At 38.0% G+C, this 16,197-nt stretch overlaps 1 protein-coding gene across 1 annotated transcript in view; it reads left to right on the top strand.

Moving 5' to 3' along the window:
* The window catches only part of VPS13B (vacuolar protein sorting 13 homolog B (yeast)), a gene marked incomplete at its 5' end in the record, with an annotated part of 117,271 nt that overhangs the window by 64,645 nt on the left and 36,429 nt on the right, over positions 1-16,197 (top strand). Inside the window, 3 exons of the mRNA XM_009583756.1 lie at positions 40-389; positions 6,457-6,618; positions 16,095-16,197. The exon at positions 16,095-16,197 is cut by the window's right edge and continues 56 nt beyond it. Of these exons, the coding sequence (XP_009582051.1) occupies positions 40-389; positions 6,457-6,618; positions 16,095-16,197 (615 nt within the window). The remainder of the gene's footprint in view (positions 1-39; positions 390-6,456; positions 6,619-16,094) is intronic.

Genomic DNA, 16,197 nt, shown 5'->3' with positions numbered 1-16,197 from the left:
TGGCAATGGTGATGTTCTACTCTTGTTTGTTCTTTTCAGCACCACCGAAGTTTCTTCAGCCATTTTTATCTGATAAGAACATGCCATCTGAACTAGAATACATGATAATTTCCTTTGATAAGCCTCATGTATATCTTCGTCAGTGGAGAGATGAGTCGATGTTCCAGGAGATCCAGTTTTCAACTCAAGCCAACTGTAAACTTTTGGAGTGCCGAAACGTGACTATGCAGAGTGTTGTGAAACCTTTCAAAATCTGGGGGCAGTTTGCTATTTCCAGCAGTGCAGTAGGAAAACTATTGGACTGCACGATAATGGTGGACCCCATTTTCATCAGCTTTGGCCAATACGCACTTCATTCTCTAAATACAGCAATTCAAGCTTGGCAGCAGGTATGCAAATACAATAGTGAGAAAAAATGTAGCTATTGTGATGAATTTAATAGCACATTAGAATACCAACTGCATTCATTAAAAATATTGCAAGATGTAAAAGCTTTAATTTACACTAAAATTGATTTTTTGCTAATAAACATTAATTCCGTGATAGCGATGAAAATTAGGAGACAATGAATGCTGTGTGTAAAGGTAAATGTGGCCAAAACTGCTTGAGTTTCGGTGAAACTATATGGATTTATATCAGAATAATATGAATCTTGGTCTTGAAATGCATAATATTCCATTAATTAATGAAAAGGAGAGTGATGCATGATATGTAAGCACAGCTCAGTCTGAGCGGTAGAGCATATTGCTTCCAGCTACTACTTCTATCCTTATTGAAGTTCAACACTAGTTTCGCATTACATTCTGTGCAAGCAGCATTAACGGCTGAAGCCAGACCCAGCGTAAGGAACCTTGCTTCTGCAATGACCCCTCGAAGGCCTGTAATTCCCTTACTCCACTATAGCCTTGAAATCAAATCATTCTCTTCATCTGCCTGAAGACCTATGTGGAGCCTGGGAATTAATTACCTATCATGGCACTACAATAACAAAGCCCCCAAAAAAGAATAAAACATCTGTTTTATATCAAAAAATTCTTTTTTAAGGGCATTCCATGGTTTTCTTGTTGCAAAAGGACATTCATAAAACAAGATCTAGTGTGATTTAAATCTTTACAGCTGGCTCAAATATCAATGTGAACAAAAATCTTTGTAGCTCCAATTTCTGTTTTTTGTCATATTTTGAACAATGCTTTTAATAAAAAACAAACATAGAAAGTATAAGAGAGTCCTTGGTAGGCTGTTTAAACCCAAAATATTTCTGACTTAGTACTAGTCCCTCATCTAAGACATGTGTGGCAACTACTGCAAAATGGCCTTCAGAAAGGTCAGTTTCCTCTTAGGATGGAAAAAAAAAAAAAGATCTCTCAGACATAGCTATACATATAAATAAAATATGGTGCATAAATATTTAAATGTTTTAAACCACATCACAGTGTGAATGACTGACTGACTTCTCTGTGCCTTGAAGGAATATTCTGAGTTGAAAAAATGGAATTGTATATTTGATTAAGTAGAGCCATATGTCGCATAGTATATTGCTGACAGGTACATTCTATGAATAGTTGGTACTGATTTATACATGGATTTGGCAATGTTAACATGAGCCACAGGAGGATATACTTCTGTAATTGTTGCTGTAATTTTCTCGTTTCCTCTCATGTCAAGGGTACTTGCCACCATGTTCTGATGTGGTGGGTATCTAGCCCTGAGTATTCGAGATTAAAAACTTGCATCGCTTTGAATTTAGGGAACAGTTAACACACAAGTGGGTTCAAAATGGCTTATTAAACTAATTGTTACCAAGATGTTTGTATGTGGCTTTACCTCCAGATTGGGGGGTGGCATGCACTGCACAGGGAGGGAATGAATTTCCCGGTGATAAGCATTGTTTGATGTTTGCTGTTCACACAAAATACAATATAAATGCTGCCAACTAGAAGGATGAATTTAGTAAGCAGGAAAGGTTATTTGAATTCTCCACATATTTTTTACTGGATTAATATCTGAAACAAGTGATGTTGTAGTCAGTGGACAGACAGACGAAGCATGAAACAATTTGGCCCTGCACCTTTAGGTCAAGGGTTCAGGATTAACAGAAGCTTCTGTCAGTGTCTTTGTTTCCTAGTTATGGACTGATTTTTTTTTTTGTTTAAGTAATGATGAACATTTTGAAAGTAGATTAAGCCTAAAAAACACCAGGCATACAACTTGCTTTATACTTCGAAGTCACATGCTGAAAATCTGAGAGGATTAGCACTTTTTAAAAACAGTTTCCCCTTTTGACATATTTCACTGTCTAATCTGAAATCCCTGTTTAAATACAAGCAGTAACAGGCTAATGCCCATCTAAATGCAAAGCTAAAGTAATGGTTTTAATCATCAAATAACTGGTCAGGGAACTTCAAGATTGTTATTAATTTAGTTTTATTATTTAATAATAACATACAGAGTATCAAGTGAGATAGAAAATGCATGTCTCCTGTGAACGTACATGGGGGGTGGTGGTTTTTTCCCCTTTATTTGGGCATTTAAGCCTACACAAATTGTTTTATAGCGTTAGTGCTTTGTGATATCTAGAGACACAGAGTCAGCTGAGAAAACAGCTCCCCAGGTATGGTACTAAGTGAGTATTCCTGGGAAAAAAACTATTCCTTTGTGGTCTCACACTGCAAATGTTTTCCTAAACCCCTCAGAAGTTATAAAAGCTCCTGTTTAAAACCTGTTTTAGACCATTAGAACTTCTTTTCCTTGAGGTCCGCGTGGTGCTTAACCTTTCTGTTGGCAGTTGCATAAGTTTTCTTAATGAGCTGGGATCAGTCAGAATGACATCTGTGATCACAGTTGTTTCCCCATCTTTCTACCATAAGCACAAAGAACAAAGGAAAATGGTACAGAAAACTTGCATGTACCTTCAATTTAACTTCCTAGCTGATAATGTCAGGATACTGCCATGAGAATGAAGTTTAAACAATCAGAAGGAAAATGTTCTTTTCTCTTAGAGAAACTTTGAGGGACATAAGAAATTGCTGAAGACTTTCTGTCCAAAAAACATTACTAGGTACTAGGGAGAAAAAGAGGGAGTGTGTGTATGTGTGTGTGTGTGAGAGAGAGAAGGCTTGCGCAGGTCTTCAGTAGCTTGTGAAGCACACAGAAAATAACTTTGTGCATATAAAGAGGCTTAGGCTTTTATGGGTTTTTTTTCCAGATCCAGAAACGCTTTGAAATAGCTGTGAGCTGAGACGTGAGCAGAAAGTCTGAGACAGGGAAAGCCTGGTGACTAGTATTATGTGGGGTGTTTTTCCCCTCTCTGAATAGAGTTCACAAAATATTTGAAAGCCCAATAAAGGAGAGACGCTTTCCAGGCCTCTCTGAGAGAAAAGAACAGCTGAAAAATGATCTAAAGACGGGCAGGAAATTGTCCCCCAGGAACTGACCCTAATCTGTATCTGATTCAGGCTGTTGATCTTTTGCTGATTCTTTTGATTTGCTGTTTTAATTCAGAGAGGTAATTTTTTTCCTAATCCACACTTAGGTGTTTTCAGCTCCTGGAGTCATCATTCAGTCCTTCAGTATCATTGCCACGCAAATGGCCCAGTTCTACTTGTTTTTATTATGTCTGGTTTCTCTACACTCTCTTCTATCAATCAAGATTTCCTCACTCCATCCTTTTGCTGATTTTTTTTTTCGGTCCCTTTCTGCTTACCATAGAAGCTTCTGCTGTCAGACTTCAGCAGCAAATTTGGGATCCAGTTTCCTGTGATGGGTGCAGGGAGCTGCTGCAGCTCGCCAGGGACCAAGAAGCATGGGTGGTACTCTGTCTGGGAAAAATCTCCTGCATTTACTGCAAGAATAAGAGTTGCCTAGAACCCTGCCTGTACAGTGTGTAGTTGCCATGCTGAGCTGAAGCATCCCCAAACTTCCTTGATGATCCTTTAGTCAGCTATTATTATCAAGACTTGAGGCATCAGTAGCTCTCTCTTAAGGCTAGCAATATGGAGCAACACCTTATTATGCAAATCTTGGTGTTTCCTTGGTTAAAACTTTGGAACTGTTATAAAACTGAGCTTAAAATACCTCTCTTCTTACCTTTGAGAAGCGTTGCTGTTAAAAGCAGTGGGTTCTAGTAGCAAATTAGCATTTAAGACTAATGATTAATGGCAGTCATTCATCAGCACCAAAATGTGTGCAAGTCTATTAATGATCCCTGATGGAGTAACATTCCCTCAGTACAATTTTAGAGTTCTATGCATGCCAAAAACTTGCTAGATTCTCTTTTCCCTCTGGAAAATGCAAGAACCTACACTTTGAGTTAACTTACTTGAAACTAAGTTAGTTAGTCAGTTAGTCAGGTAAAAAGAAGGAAGTTCATCATCTTCTGGTGTTGTTCTTCCAGTCTGTGCACGATCAGCAAGAAAATTTATCAGAGTAAAAAAAATTTTCTTAAATTCCCTTGGGGTTATATCTAGGTTTGACTATAACAACATGCTGAGCTCTGTGGATAGTAAATCCTCCCTTTTAAAAAGAACATTTTGCAAAGCTGTAACAGGAAAATGTATATATTTGTGGTAGACTTATGGGTATGTGGGTATGGCAGCTTGACAGTAAAAAGTCATAGATCCACCACTAGAAAATGCCAAAATAAACTCTGCACTCTGAAGTGGCACTGTAAATGTCAGCCTTTACCATACCCAGATCTGCTACTGAATGCGATACAGACATATTGTTCTGTAATGAGTTTCACTGCTTTGAAAAAGTGAGATTTTGGTTATGCTCGCCTGACTCTTGTTTCATAGAAGATACCTGAATTTATGCAGAAGAATTCATGAGATTTGGAGAGAAGCTTTAATCTAAATAGTCTTATGCTTAAATACTCCTAGGGTGCATAATTTTTTGCACAAACACGCCCAGCCAATCATTCTGACATTCAGTCACAAAAGGAATTGCAACCTGCACCTTAGATTCTTCTGAAGTTAATAACAGTAGTGAACATGCAGTCAAGGATGCTAAATTGGACATACCTTGCACACTTCACTTTTCAGAAAATCTGTTCCACGTGTATCACCCAGCAGTGTGCTAAAGCAATGTACCAAATTGTTTTTCATGGATAACTAAGGATCCATAGGAATCTATGAGGAAATATTTTTCTCTCTCTCTTGTTTGATCTCTGAATTTCTGCAGGCTTCCAGGCACATTGTTATCAAAGAACTAGAGACCCATGTGATTATAGACAGAGGAGGTGCCAGCTTCATTATGTCCATTTAAAAGGTCCACTGAGAGAGCAAGGAGGGGAAATAGAATCAGGTCTCAAAGACCATGGAGGTCCCATAAGTTAGAGAAGATGTCATGGGAAGAAAGGATGAGAAAATTGCAGCTGGGCCATATTGTGGAGAGAAGGGAACCAACCAAAAATAAAGCATTGTCAAAAGTGTGTGCTAGGAAAGATGGGTCAAAAAGAGGTAACAAAAAGCACAAGAAGATGAATTCTTTGTGTTATACCCATTAAATTGCATGAAGACTATCCAAATGTTGCTTTCTCGGAGTAATTGTTATGGTTGCTAGATAGTTGCTTTAAGTGGAAGGTGCCAGCCCAGTAGTGACTAGGACAGAAATACATGAGACGTGATCTCCAAATCAAGTTGTCAGTCACACTTTGACCTCTCCCGTATAGGGGATTATAGTTCGTGCCTTCAGGGGCAGAAGACCTATAGCTCTGGTAATTTTTATGACTATCATATAGTCTCATTGTGTCAACAAAGTGACAAGGAGCCAGATGAAAAGCAGAAAGAAAGGGATGGAAGGATGCTGCAGGCAAGAGAAAAAGTATTTTAAAATCTAAAATACTTTAAAAACCCATGATAGTTTTTGATTTTTACTGTTAGACTGTCAAATTGCATGATGAATTTTCAAACTAGCCTCATGGAGCTGTGAAAATACTCTCCCCGTGTCTCCTGATTTTTCTTTAAGTTTTTTTTTTAAGTGTTGTGGTATCAGGAGAGAGTCTGCTGCTGCTGACCCACAGCAACATTTCAACGTAGAAGCAGCAGCCGGGGAAGAGGAACTGCAGCCTGTTGGCCTGAGAGATCAGTCGTCAAGCATGGAGAAACCTCTTCATGCCTCTCTGCTCAGGCTGTAGTCCCCCACCTGCCCTATGTGACATGTCATTTCCAACTGAATTTAATTTCATTGAAGTCTTTTACGTAAGTCAGGAAATCGAGTTTTTATTCTAGTTTAAATCTTTAAGATTTGCATTACAGAAACATAAAGTAAACTATGTTAAGTCTTAGGATATATTTTGTCAACCCAAACACTTGTTTTTGCAGCGTGTGGAGTACTATGAGACTAAAGCTAATGGCAAGAGATCTTGAAGCATTTCTGTGTTGTAACAGTTGCCACTGGGCAGACAGCTGCCAAATGTCTTGCAATTAATCTGATGCTTTCATATCCCTTTCCTTTCAGAACCAATGCCCTGAGGCAGAGGAGTTGGTCTTCAGCCATTTTGTGATCTGTAATGACACACAAGAGACACTGCGGTTTGGCCAGGTGGATACTGATGAAAATATTTTGCTGGCTAGTCTCCACAGTCACCAGTACAGCTGGCGCTCTCACAAGTCCCCGCAGGTATGTCAGAAACAGGCCTTCGAATGCAGCAATTGCTAGAGCTGACTGGTGGCTTTATGCATTGATTCTTCGGGTTTCTCTATGGTCTCGACTATCTCTAATGCTCCAGTTCTTTCAGGAGCCACACACTGGGGCTGCATCAGAGCGAAAAGGTAAACAAAGAGTGAGGAAAGCCAGAAGTGTTTAGAAGTTACTCAAGGGTAGAACTGGATGTGCACGACCGCTTTCTGTAAAACTGGGCAGTTGTGGAAACTGAAGCTTCTGGAAAAAAGCAAAAGAAGATCGCTTGCCAGGTTTTTATAACTAAGTGATCAGTGTCTGTTTTCTGTGATGTACATTAGAGGTTTGGGGAATTTTTTTAATGAATTGTTTTTACCAGAAGCATCTGTTCACTGAAATTGTTTGCAGAACAGGGTCAAACTGGACAAATCTCTCAACTCAGCATGTGCTTGCATTAGAAAAGATTTGAAATTGTCAGAAACACTCCACTTATACAGTTTAAATAATGCAGTTTCTGTTTCTTGGGTGTTTTTTTCAAGGATAAACACTGAAATGGAAATAAAATATTTTAAAATTATCAACAGGAAATATTTCAATGAAACCGTGTTGTTGGTTTTCTTGAGTGGTGGTGAAAAATGGACTTTCATCTTGATTCAAGATAGGGCAAGAATTTAAACCTAAAAAAAGTGTTTATGAGACAACAAAGACATTTCTTCTCTCTTTTTAATATGTACCCAGCCCCTGCTGAGTGGGAGACTAGAGACCTGTGCCACCACACAGCAGTCCTGCACTGAAGAGTTACTAAAATTTTTACAGATCTTAGGGGAAGTGTAGTGGATGGGGGTTCCTAACTCCTGTAGAGCCCTGGAAAATACCAGCATTAGCATGTGAGAAAGAAGGTGAAATTTGGATGGTAATTCTACACAGGAGCTGTGCCCACTTTCACTGCTGACAAGTTTCAGGTTTCACTGGGAAGCAGAGATGGCAAATTTACTGTGTTTTTTGTTCATAAGTCAGTTGGTGGATATGCAAAACTACTGAATTTTACATGAATGCGGTAATCTGTGCAGAGCAAATTCAGCCAGAGTAAACAGTTGCAGTTGACACTGAAGTCAAGGAGTAAGTTAAGAGGAAGGCAGGCTAATAAAGGACCGTCTCACCCCAGCGACAGAGGTGTTGTTATAAATGGTGCGCGCTGGTGTAATAGTGCACAGAGGAGGACCTTTGGAGACTTAGAGACACTGGAGTACTGTACGTCCCTTGTCACGTTTTCAAAAAGGACATATGTTTTCTCATACAAGCAAAACGCCTGTGATGCCCCAGCCCACAGACGAGCAACCCAAATGGGCGACTATGCTCTGTGCAATTGTGAGACAGGATCCCCACTCATCAGGTAACAGTACTCACACTTGGGTTACGATTGATGTAACTCCCTCCGGTTGTGTGAGGGAGAAAGAACAACCAGGCTTGTAGAAAGCTACCTAAATGTGATCCATATTTCATAACCAATTATCATTTGCTTTTGTAGCAACCACCCAAAAAATCATTTAAACCTTTTCATAAATATGTGGGAAAAGAAGGAAATGCTTAAAGCAATTATAAATAAAACCAGAACTAAGTAAGACTTTCCTCTTAACAATTTTTCTTATCCATTTTCTGGTTACTTATATAAAATTATTCAGTTGAGAGAATCCTCTTTTTGACCATCATTCTAGATAGTTCTGCTAATGGTGTACTTCCGATAATGTTGCAAACTGGAAAGATTTTTGAAAATGAGGATTATCTCAAGCAAAGTGAAAAGTAGAAAAGTTAAAATTGCAGCTTGTTACTGATACTGTCAATTGCAGCCGAGCTGCTAAAGACCACCAGCACAATATATGGCATTAGCCGTGCAACACCTGGAGAACTTAAATATTTAAGCATTCATCTTTAACTTGTCCTTTCAGCCACATACTTGAGCTGTGCAAAACGTTCCATTTTTGTGGCTGCTATGTAAGTTTCTTATTAAATGAAAAATAAAAGTGCAGGATGAAAGGTGGCAAAGTCCAGCAGAAAACCAAATCACACATTAGGGAGTGGGTGAGGTGACAGTAGGAACTTCAGATTCATTTTTCAGATACTCATTCTTCAGCTGAAAGTTGATGATGTCAAAGGGTTTCCCCATTCTGTTTTGCTCTGATCAGATTGAGATTCACTGAAGAATTGGGCTGATAAACAGTCAGGAGTGTCATGTTGGATTCCCATGTCGCAGGAGATGGTGAAGCTAACAGCTCACTCCTCCTGACTCAACCACATTGCTGGCCAGCAGACTCTTCTAGCAGGGGGGCTATACCTCCCTTGTCCCAGCCTTTGGAATAATTTCAAGACTACTTCTGCTCTTTCAACGTTTTTCAACAGCCATCTCTTGCTGGGAAATTTAGAGACTAAAAAATAGCACTGAGGTAATTTCACTGAAAACATACGGAAGTACAGGCTTTCCACACACTGTTGAGATAGAAGCAAATTTTCTTTACAAAGGTCGGAGAATCTTGGCATCCATCTATAAGCCTTGTTCATTTGGTTAATGTTAAATACAAATCGCTGTAAGTTTAGCATGCTTCAGAAAGGCAGTTCATCTAAACAGCACAATCCTTTGTCATTTTAGATCATACGAAATACGTTTTTTTAAATATTAATACAAATGTTGTCATGTAAATTTTTTCAGTGATTAATACAAATCCTTGAAAGGAAAACAACAACTCAATTAAGACATCAGGTTGTCCCTATTATGCTATGGGACTTTTCTAATTGTTTCCATGCAAAACTATCTAACAGCTTATTATCCAAAGGTCAGAATAATGCCCAAGCATGGACAAACCCTCCAAGTGTCATATTCATGGAATGCTAGATGACTTCATAGTTATGAAATTATTTCATTTCTCATGATAATTCCTAACTTGCCAAGTTAGTGAATTTTAAAACTCTGAGAGCAGATTGTAAGATAAATGTGAAATAATCCATACTTCTGGAGTCAGGGACTTCCCTCCAGGCATTAGTTCATACTTGACTTACTTGACTTACTCTTGGGGATAAAATGAGTTAGGACAAGGTCTTAGATACCACATTCTCTTACTGGGAAAGAAAACCAACTTGCACAACTTCGGCTGGCTCATGTTTCTTGTTACACAGGCACAAAGAAGCAGCGGTTGCCATGAAATACTTTATTTAACCTCTGCAAAATGTTTTTTTAGTATGGCAAGGCAGTTCAGTTAAATGAAAATAAATAGTTTTAAAAGGATTATATTTCTTTCACATTCACATCAATAAAATTCTCCATTTTTCTTTTGCTAATTAAGCATAGTGAGAGATGCAGTAATTGCCCATTTGAATTATTTAACACAATTAAATATATATACCTAAAATAAGTTATTTTTGTAGTAACAGATAGCTATATAATGCTTTATTTACATTTACAATTAATTTTAATATTAATGAAGCTACTATAGGTTATAATTAAAAATTGTTCACCTTTTTCACATTACGAAATCAGCTATAGCACGCCAAGGATTTGGATTTGTCAGCTATTGATGGTGTCCTTCCAACTGTTTGGCTTAACTTAAAGCTCCTTCCTTCCTTCGTTTTTTCCCAGCCCAGATCTTCTACATTTTAGGGAACCTAACCTTTCCTTTTTAACTTTCACTCTGATTCCTGCAAGTCTCGCTAGTTTGGCTAATATTTCAGTAATAAGTCTGAGGTCCAATGCTTGCTCTTTTACTCCACTCCATCCCCCATGTTTTCCTCAGATTTCATGAGGTTTTGACCTTCGTCAGGGATAAGACACCCCCAACTATATAGTCCCTTTCAGAGTTGGGATAAGTCCAAAACTGATGATATTTGAGGCTTTAAGCAATTCTAGCAAAAGTTGCCAGACCTCCTGTGTTCCTTTTGTGGATTTTAATGAAAGTTAGAGGTCTGTTAGATATCATTAAAAGGGAAGAGAAGCTACATCACTCCTATGCTCTACGGACAACACTGGCTCTTACGTTATTATTGGATCCAGTCTGCACTCCTTATCTTGATCTTCAAGTTGCTTTATGGGATGGGCCCCAGTTATGTCAAAAGTCATGTTTGTCTCCAAGACAGCTGTGTTTTTTAGGAGAAGAACTGGAGCATATGATACATAGGGTGAAACTCTGAAGTTAGAAGAGATCAGATCTTCCTAGCAATTTACTCAGAGTTAAGGAATTCTGTCTTGCAAGACAGTAGGCTGTCGGAGGGTCACACTAGGGATCATAGCAAACGTAAAAGCCAGCTATTCATGTGAGAGTCCCCTCAACGTATTCTGCAGAGATTGTTTGCCTGCGAATAAACAGCAAAAATCTTCTATAACATGCTAATTATTACTAGTTATTTTTCCTACACTCAAACTTCGGCAGAGTCCTCTGAAGAAGCAAAGAATAATGCATCTAAATTCATTATTTTGCTTTCTATGCAAAACATAAGGTTGCATAGGGGAAGTCTGCATTTAAAGTAGCAGCTCCCAAACCTTTCTCCAGAGTCTTCTCCCAAGATTATAACAACAGCCCGTTTTCACTTTTCACTGTCCTTAACTTGAAGCAGCAGGTGTAGTGGGTAAAAATCAGTTCCTATGTTGATTTCGGGCAATGACTTCAGTGAGAATGTGGCCAAGATACTGGTTTTAAACAAAATAGTTTTATTTCTTATCAAAGTAAGTAAATACGCTTGAAACAGCTATGTGCCACTTTATTGCTACTTATATAGAATTTGAGGGAAAATATAATTTGCTTTTCTGTTCTTCTGAACGTACACTTATAAATTCTTGAATAGATATTAGTAGTGGTTAATATATTAGTAATACTTTCACTGGAACCCATTTAAAGTTTTTCTCCTCTTATTTTAAACAGTGTGCCTGCAAAGCATAACTTCTGCTAGAATTTTATAAACATAATTTTTAAAGGCAGTTGTAGATTTGGAAATAGCTTTAAGAACCTCCTCCTTGTACTCCTACAAAAAAAGACTGAAGCCAAATTTTAATTTATGTTGCATCTCCAGCAGGATCATAATTCATTGTTATTTATTTCCAAGTTGCCATTCTTTCAGGTATTGGGTTATATAAAGTGTAAGATGATATACAGTACTCTGGGTTCAAACTTAGAAACTGTGACTTATATATCAGTTATTATTGGGATTTTTTCCTGTTTTATTGTTTAGGGTTGTTACAGATTCTCTGCACAACCTTTTGTATTTTACGTAATCCTCCCCAGGTCATTTACAGAACAACATCAGGGAAAAAAAGTTTTATGTTACTTTACACTATTCAAATAGTGAGAAATGGATTGTTGCTTTCCTTTGGGGTCCTGCATTCAAAATCAATGGTTATATTATATTATATGTAATTGACTTTCTAGATAATACCTGGGGCAGATAAGGATTGATACTATCCATGAATCGCATGAACCCTCATAATTTGGTTACTGTTCCTTAACCAAAAGACTCTTCTTTTCCACAGTGTGTAGAGCTAGTTTGAACCTGCGAGGTTCAGGCCTGCTTTGCGGGTTGTGTTGAGGCTCTCAACACCTCCAGGAGCCCCCGAGGGTCAGAGTTTATCTGCCGAGAGTGGCCTTTTTTCTACTAGCCAGCGTGGGGGTGATGGAAATTGCTTTCTCCCATGCTCCATATTGGCCTTCTGTCTTACAAGGGACGATGGTGTAGAACTGGTCAGATCTCCCAGGTCCCGTGAGAAAATGAAGCCAAACTGAAATTTAAACTGTTTTGGTGGCTGCTGCAGCTGACAATGTGCGGAATGAATATTTCATTCACTGTTTTCCCAAATACTAATTGGTTTTATTGTTGTAAGTCCTAATCCTGGTCAAGGGCCACCTTGTATCCTGAAAACACAACCAAAAAATACCGATCATCCTTGTTCTTTAATTTTTCAATTAAAAATTGCTTTAGCTTCAAGTCTTAGAATTCATCTCCCATCTCCAGTTCTCCATTTCCTCTGTGCTGCTGCATCATCACAGCTTTTATTCTACAATGTCGAATCTTCTAAAATAACCAACTGCTTCCACACCATTAACCGGGTCCTCACTTGATTCCTCCCAGTCTCTGAGAGTTGAGAGCAATAACGCTTATTCTTCCCAAAAAGCATTTTCTAGTTTCACTTAGAAGACAGATATAATCTAACTACAGTGAAACCAAGTTAACTTCGGTGGATCTACAAGCAAAGTAGAAATCAAATTTGTATCACTAAGCATTTTGAGGGCAAAAGCTTTAAATTACTTATACAGCTGGAAAATGCTGCCTTTTCTGGACAGGCTCCATTCTTAGTCTTGTTTTTAATCCCCCATTTTAGTCTTCATGCCTTGTCATATGACACTTAGCTTTATTTACTCAGATCGTATCCTTCACTCACACATCTAGCTGAAAACCTAAGTAAATTCTGAGGAGTGCATAGAAACGTTCTGTGAATAGATGTGATAAAAAATACAGTTTTTCTAGCCATTCTCTCCAGTAAGAGCAGCTTCATCTTAGTCTGCCTCCCTGAAGACAATTTCTTTCCCTCTCAAAGCAGACATCCATGATGGCTTGGAATTACAAATCCAAACTCCAGCAAAGTCCAGTCAAAACAAAAAACTCTGTGATATCTGTTGATATGTTTCCCTAAACAGAAAATGCAGAAATCAAATGGTTACACAAGTGAGTGCCTATCTTCACATATACAATAGATAGTCTGTTTTAAATTCTCCCTAAGCTATAAATGGCCACTTATCACTGGGTTACGTTTGTTAGAATGCTTTTGAAGTCCATTGAATATTTTTTGTACCCTTTTGCAATGACTTTTCTTTTCTCCTGGTAAATGCACCATACTTAGCTATACTTGTTGAACTTTTTTTAAGCAGAGTGTCTAATACTTAGAATTTACTTAAAGCTTGATAAATGAAAGGGAGTTACATGGCAATTACCGTGAATCTGTAGTATTAGGTCAGTTTTATAACATTAGAGCTCTGCCTCGTTGAGTATCTAACACCATCTATTATGATGTCTTCTGCTAAAATAATGTTAACACCTGATTACTTAATTTTCTAAAATGACTTCAATTTTTATTTCCTGCCATATATCTCTGTATCACTTAGTGACATTTGCTAATTATTTCTAGCCACGTTTTCTGAAAATCTCACATTTAAATAACTGATTCACCCAGAGATCCCTTTGCGTTTTCATGGAATGCAGTTTCTTGGCTCAAAAGTAGACATAGGCTGTACCCAATTCTTATATTATTATGTCATTAATACAAATATATTAGATACCTTTAAAATAACTTACAAAGGCTGTTTCCTTTGTATGTAGCATTTACCAGCATACAAATAGTATGTTTATAAAATAAGAAATTGCCAATATATAATAGCTCTTTTTATTTTTCTTTCTGAACCGTGAAGTTAAATGCAGACTAATCACTGTGCTACAAAGAAAATTAGTAAGGCAGCATTTGGGAGCTAATGACTGCTCAGGGAAAGCTGACAGCGTGTTTCTTGGGAACATTCAACTCGTGAGCAAAGCTGTTTATACAGGGTGGGAGACATCCTGATATTGGAGCTACATACAATTCCTAATTATCAATTATGGCATTTATATGACATCTATCTTTGGAGCACACCGTATTTTGTGTGCCTTCTAGCTGAGACTGACCACTTAGTACCTTTTCTCATTATTTGGCTGTCATTTCCAGCTACCAGTCTCTCCAAAGTAAACAGTTTTCTTGTTTCTCTTAGTTTTCATATGTGATGAGATTTATTCCCAGCTGCCTCTGTAAGAAACTGAACTGATTCCAGCCACTGCAGTTGGATTTTTTGTTTTTCCTTTTCTGTAACTAATACTTAAGAATCAAAGCGACGTGTTTGTTTATGAGTTTGAGTGTCCTAGTGCACAGATTCCCTCAACATATTCTTGAATATAAAGCTGTGCCCACGCATGTGCACATCCAGATGCATGCCCTTGTGCACACTGGCACATATTAGCCTTTGTGCTTCCAGCCTAAAACTAATTTGAATCTGAATGCAACAGTCATCACTCTTGCAAATTCAAAAGCCACCCACTGAATGGATGTTATTGTTCTGTGTGTAACTTGTGCTGAGGATACCACAAATTGCAAACAGGCTACTGAGTTGTAATATCTTTGAAAGTTGTTGCTGCGGTTGTTTCTTAAAACAATGGAAAAAACCCAACATCCAGCCATTCACTAAGTCCAACTGGCCAGACCCATGGCCAGTGCTATCTCTTTCTGGAAACAAATCATCGGAGAACATAATATTTACAAGTTTCAATTTTTGCTAGTGTAAATAATCAAACTTTGGGCCTGATCCTGTTCTCAATTACTTAAATTAATTAATGACAGATGTCCAAAATCAGAGTGAAATTCAACCCTCAAGACAGAATTCCCACAAGGCCTTTATATAACTGTTTTAAAGGACTTAAGTGATGCTTAGGCTCTGTGCTGGCCCTCTGCAAAGAATAAATTTTACCGAGAATGCTTATTGCTTTGATCCCTTATATATAACTCACATTCTTAAGTTTGCACAGCCACAAAAGATCTATACAGAGCTAAATAGCCAGATCTTCAGCTGGCGTAAATTTATGTAACTTCATTGACCTACATGGAACAGTACCAATTTTCGCTACTCTGGCTTAAAGAATCTCCATGGGATAGAGGTAAGTGCGTATGGTGGGTAAATGGATGAAAGGCTCTTCAAATGATGAAAGGCTATATTGCTCTGGAAGTGATTTAAGTTAAACTGGAAAAAAGCCACTCCTTTTCCGGAATAAATCACACAGGGAGTATAATTATGCAGTTAAATTTCTTCTCATGCAGTCAAGCCTGAACTTGCCACCACATTTGTGTAAGAAATGAAACGTTTCCCATCTCTCAGCAATATGCTAAGTTCTACATTTAACACACGTATATATGTGAGCTGTACAAGTATACATACAAATAGATTTGCATCCTTCTTTATTTTGAAGGGAAGGGTATTTGTAATTTTCTGTCTTATTCTGAAGGCCAGAAATCTGGCCTGGACCTGTGTTCCATATCACCTTGCTGGCAATGAACAGGGTGGATTTCCTGAACAATTTCAAGGGCAGTAAAGAAAATTTATTTCCTATTTTATGCTCTCTAGTCTACATAACCTTTTTTTCTGAACAGTTGTGTGCTGGATTTTTACCATCCTAAATACACTGTTAAAGTAGGTAATTTATAGAAGTGCATGATGCAGAGCCATCTTACAGTATTGTTGATTCTTCTGTTGGTATCTGAAATCACAGAATCACAGAATGAATGGATCATTTAGAGAACTGGTGTGCTTAGCATTGCTGATTTTTAAAACCAAGAATATTTCTCTGTGATGGGAATTCCTAACCTAGTGCAAGGCTTTTTTTTTTTGCCCCGTTGTGTATTGAAGTAGTAATTGCTTTCTTTCCAGCTGTTACACATCTGTATTGAAGGCTGGGGAAACTGGCGGTGGTCTGAACCATTCAGTGTGGACAATATAGGGACCTTTATTCGTACCATTCAGTACAAGGGCC

The sequence above is a fragment of the Fulmarus glacialis genome, unplaced genomic scaffold (assembly GCF_000690835.1).
Source record: "Fulmarus glacialis isolate BGI_N327 unplaced genomic scaffold, ASM69083v1 scaffold15928, whole genome shotgun sequence".
NCBI classification, from domain to species: Eukaryota; Metazoa; Chordata; class Aves; order Procellariiformes; family Procellariidae; genus Fulmarus; species Fulmarus glacialis.
Note: the sequence above shows the minus strand (reverse complement) of the source record. Positions and strands in the feature narration are given on the sequence as shown.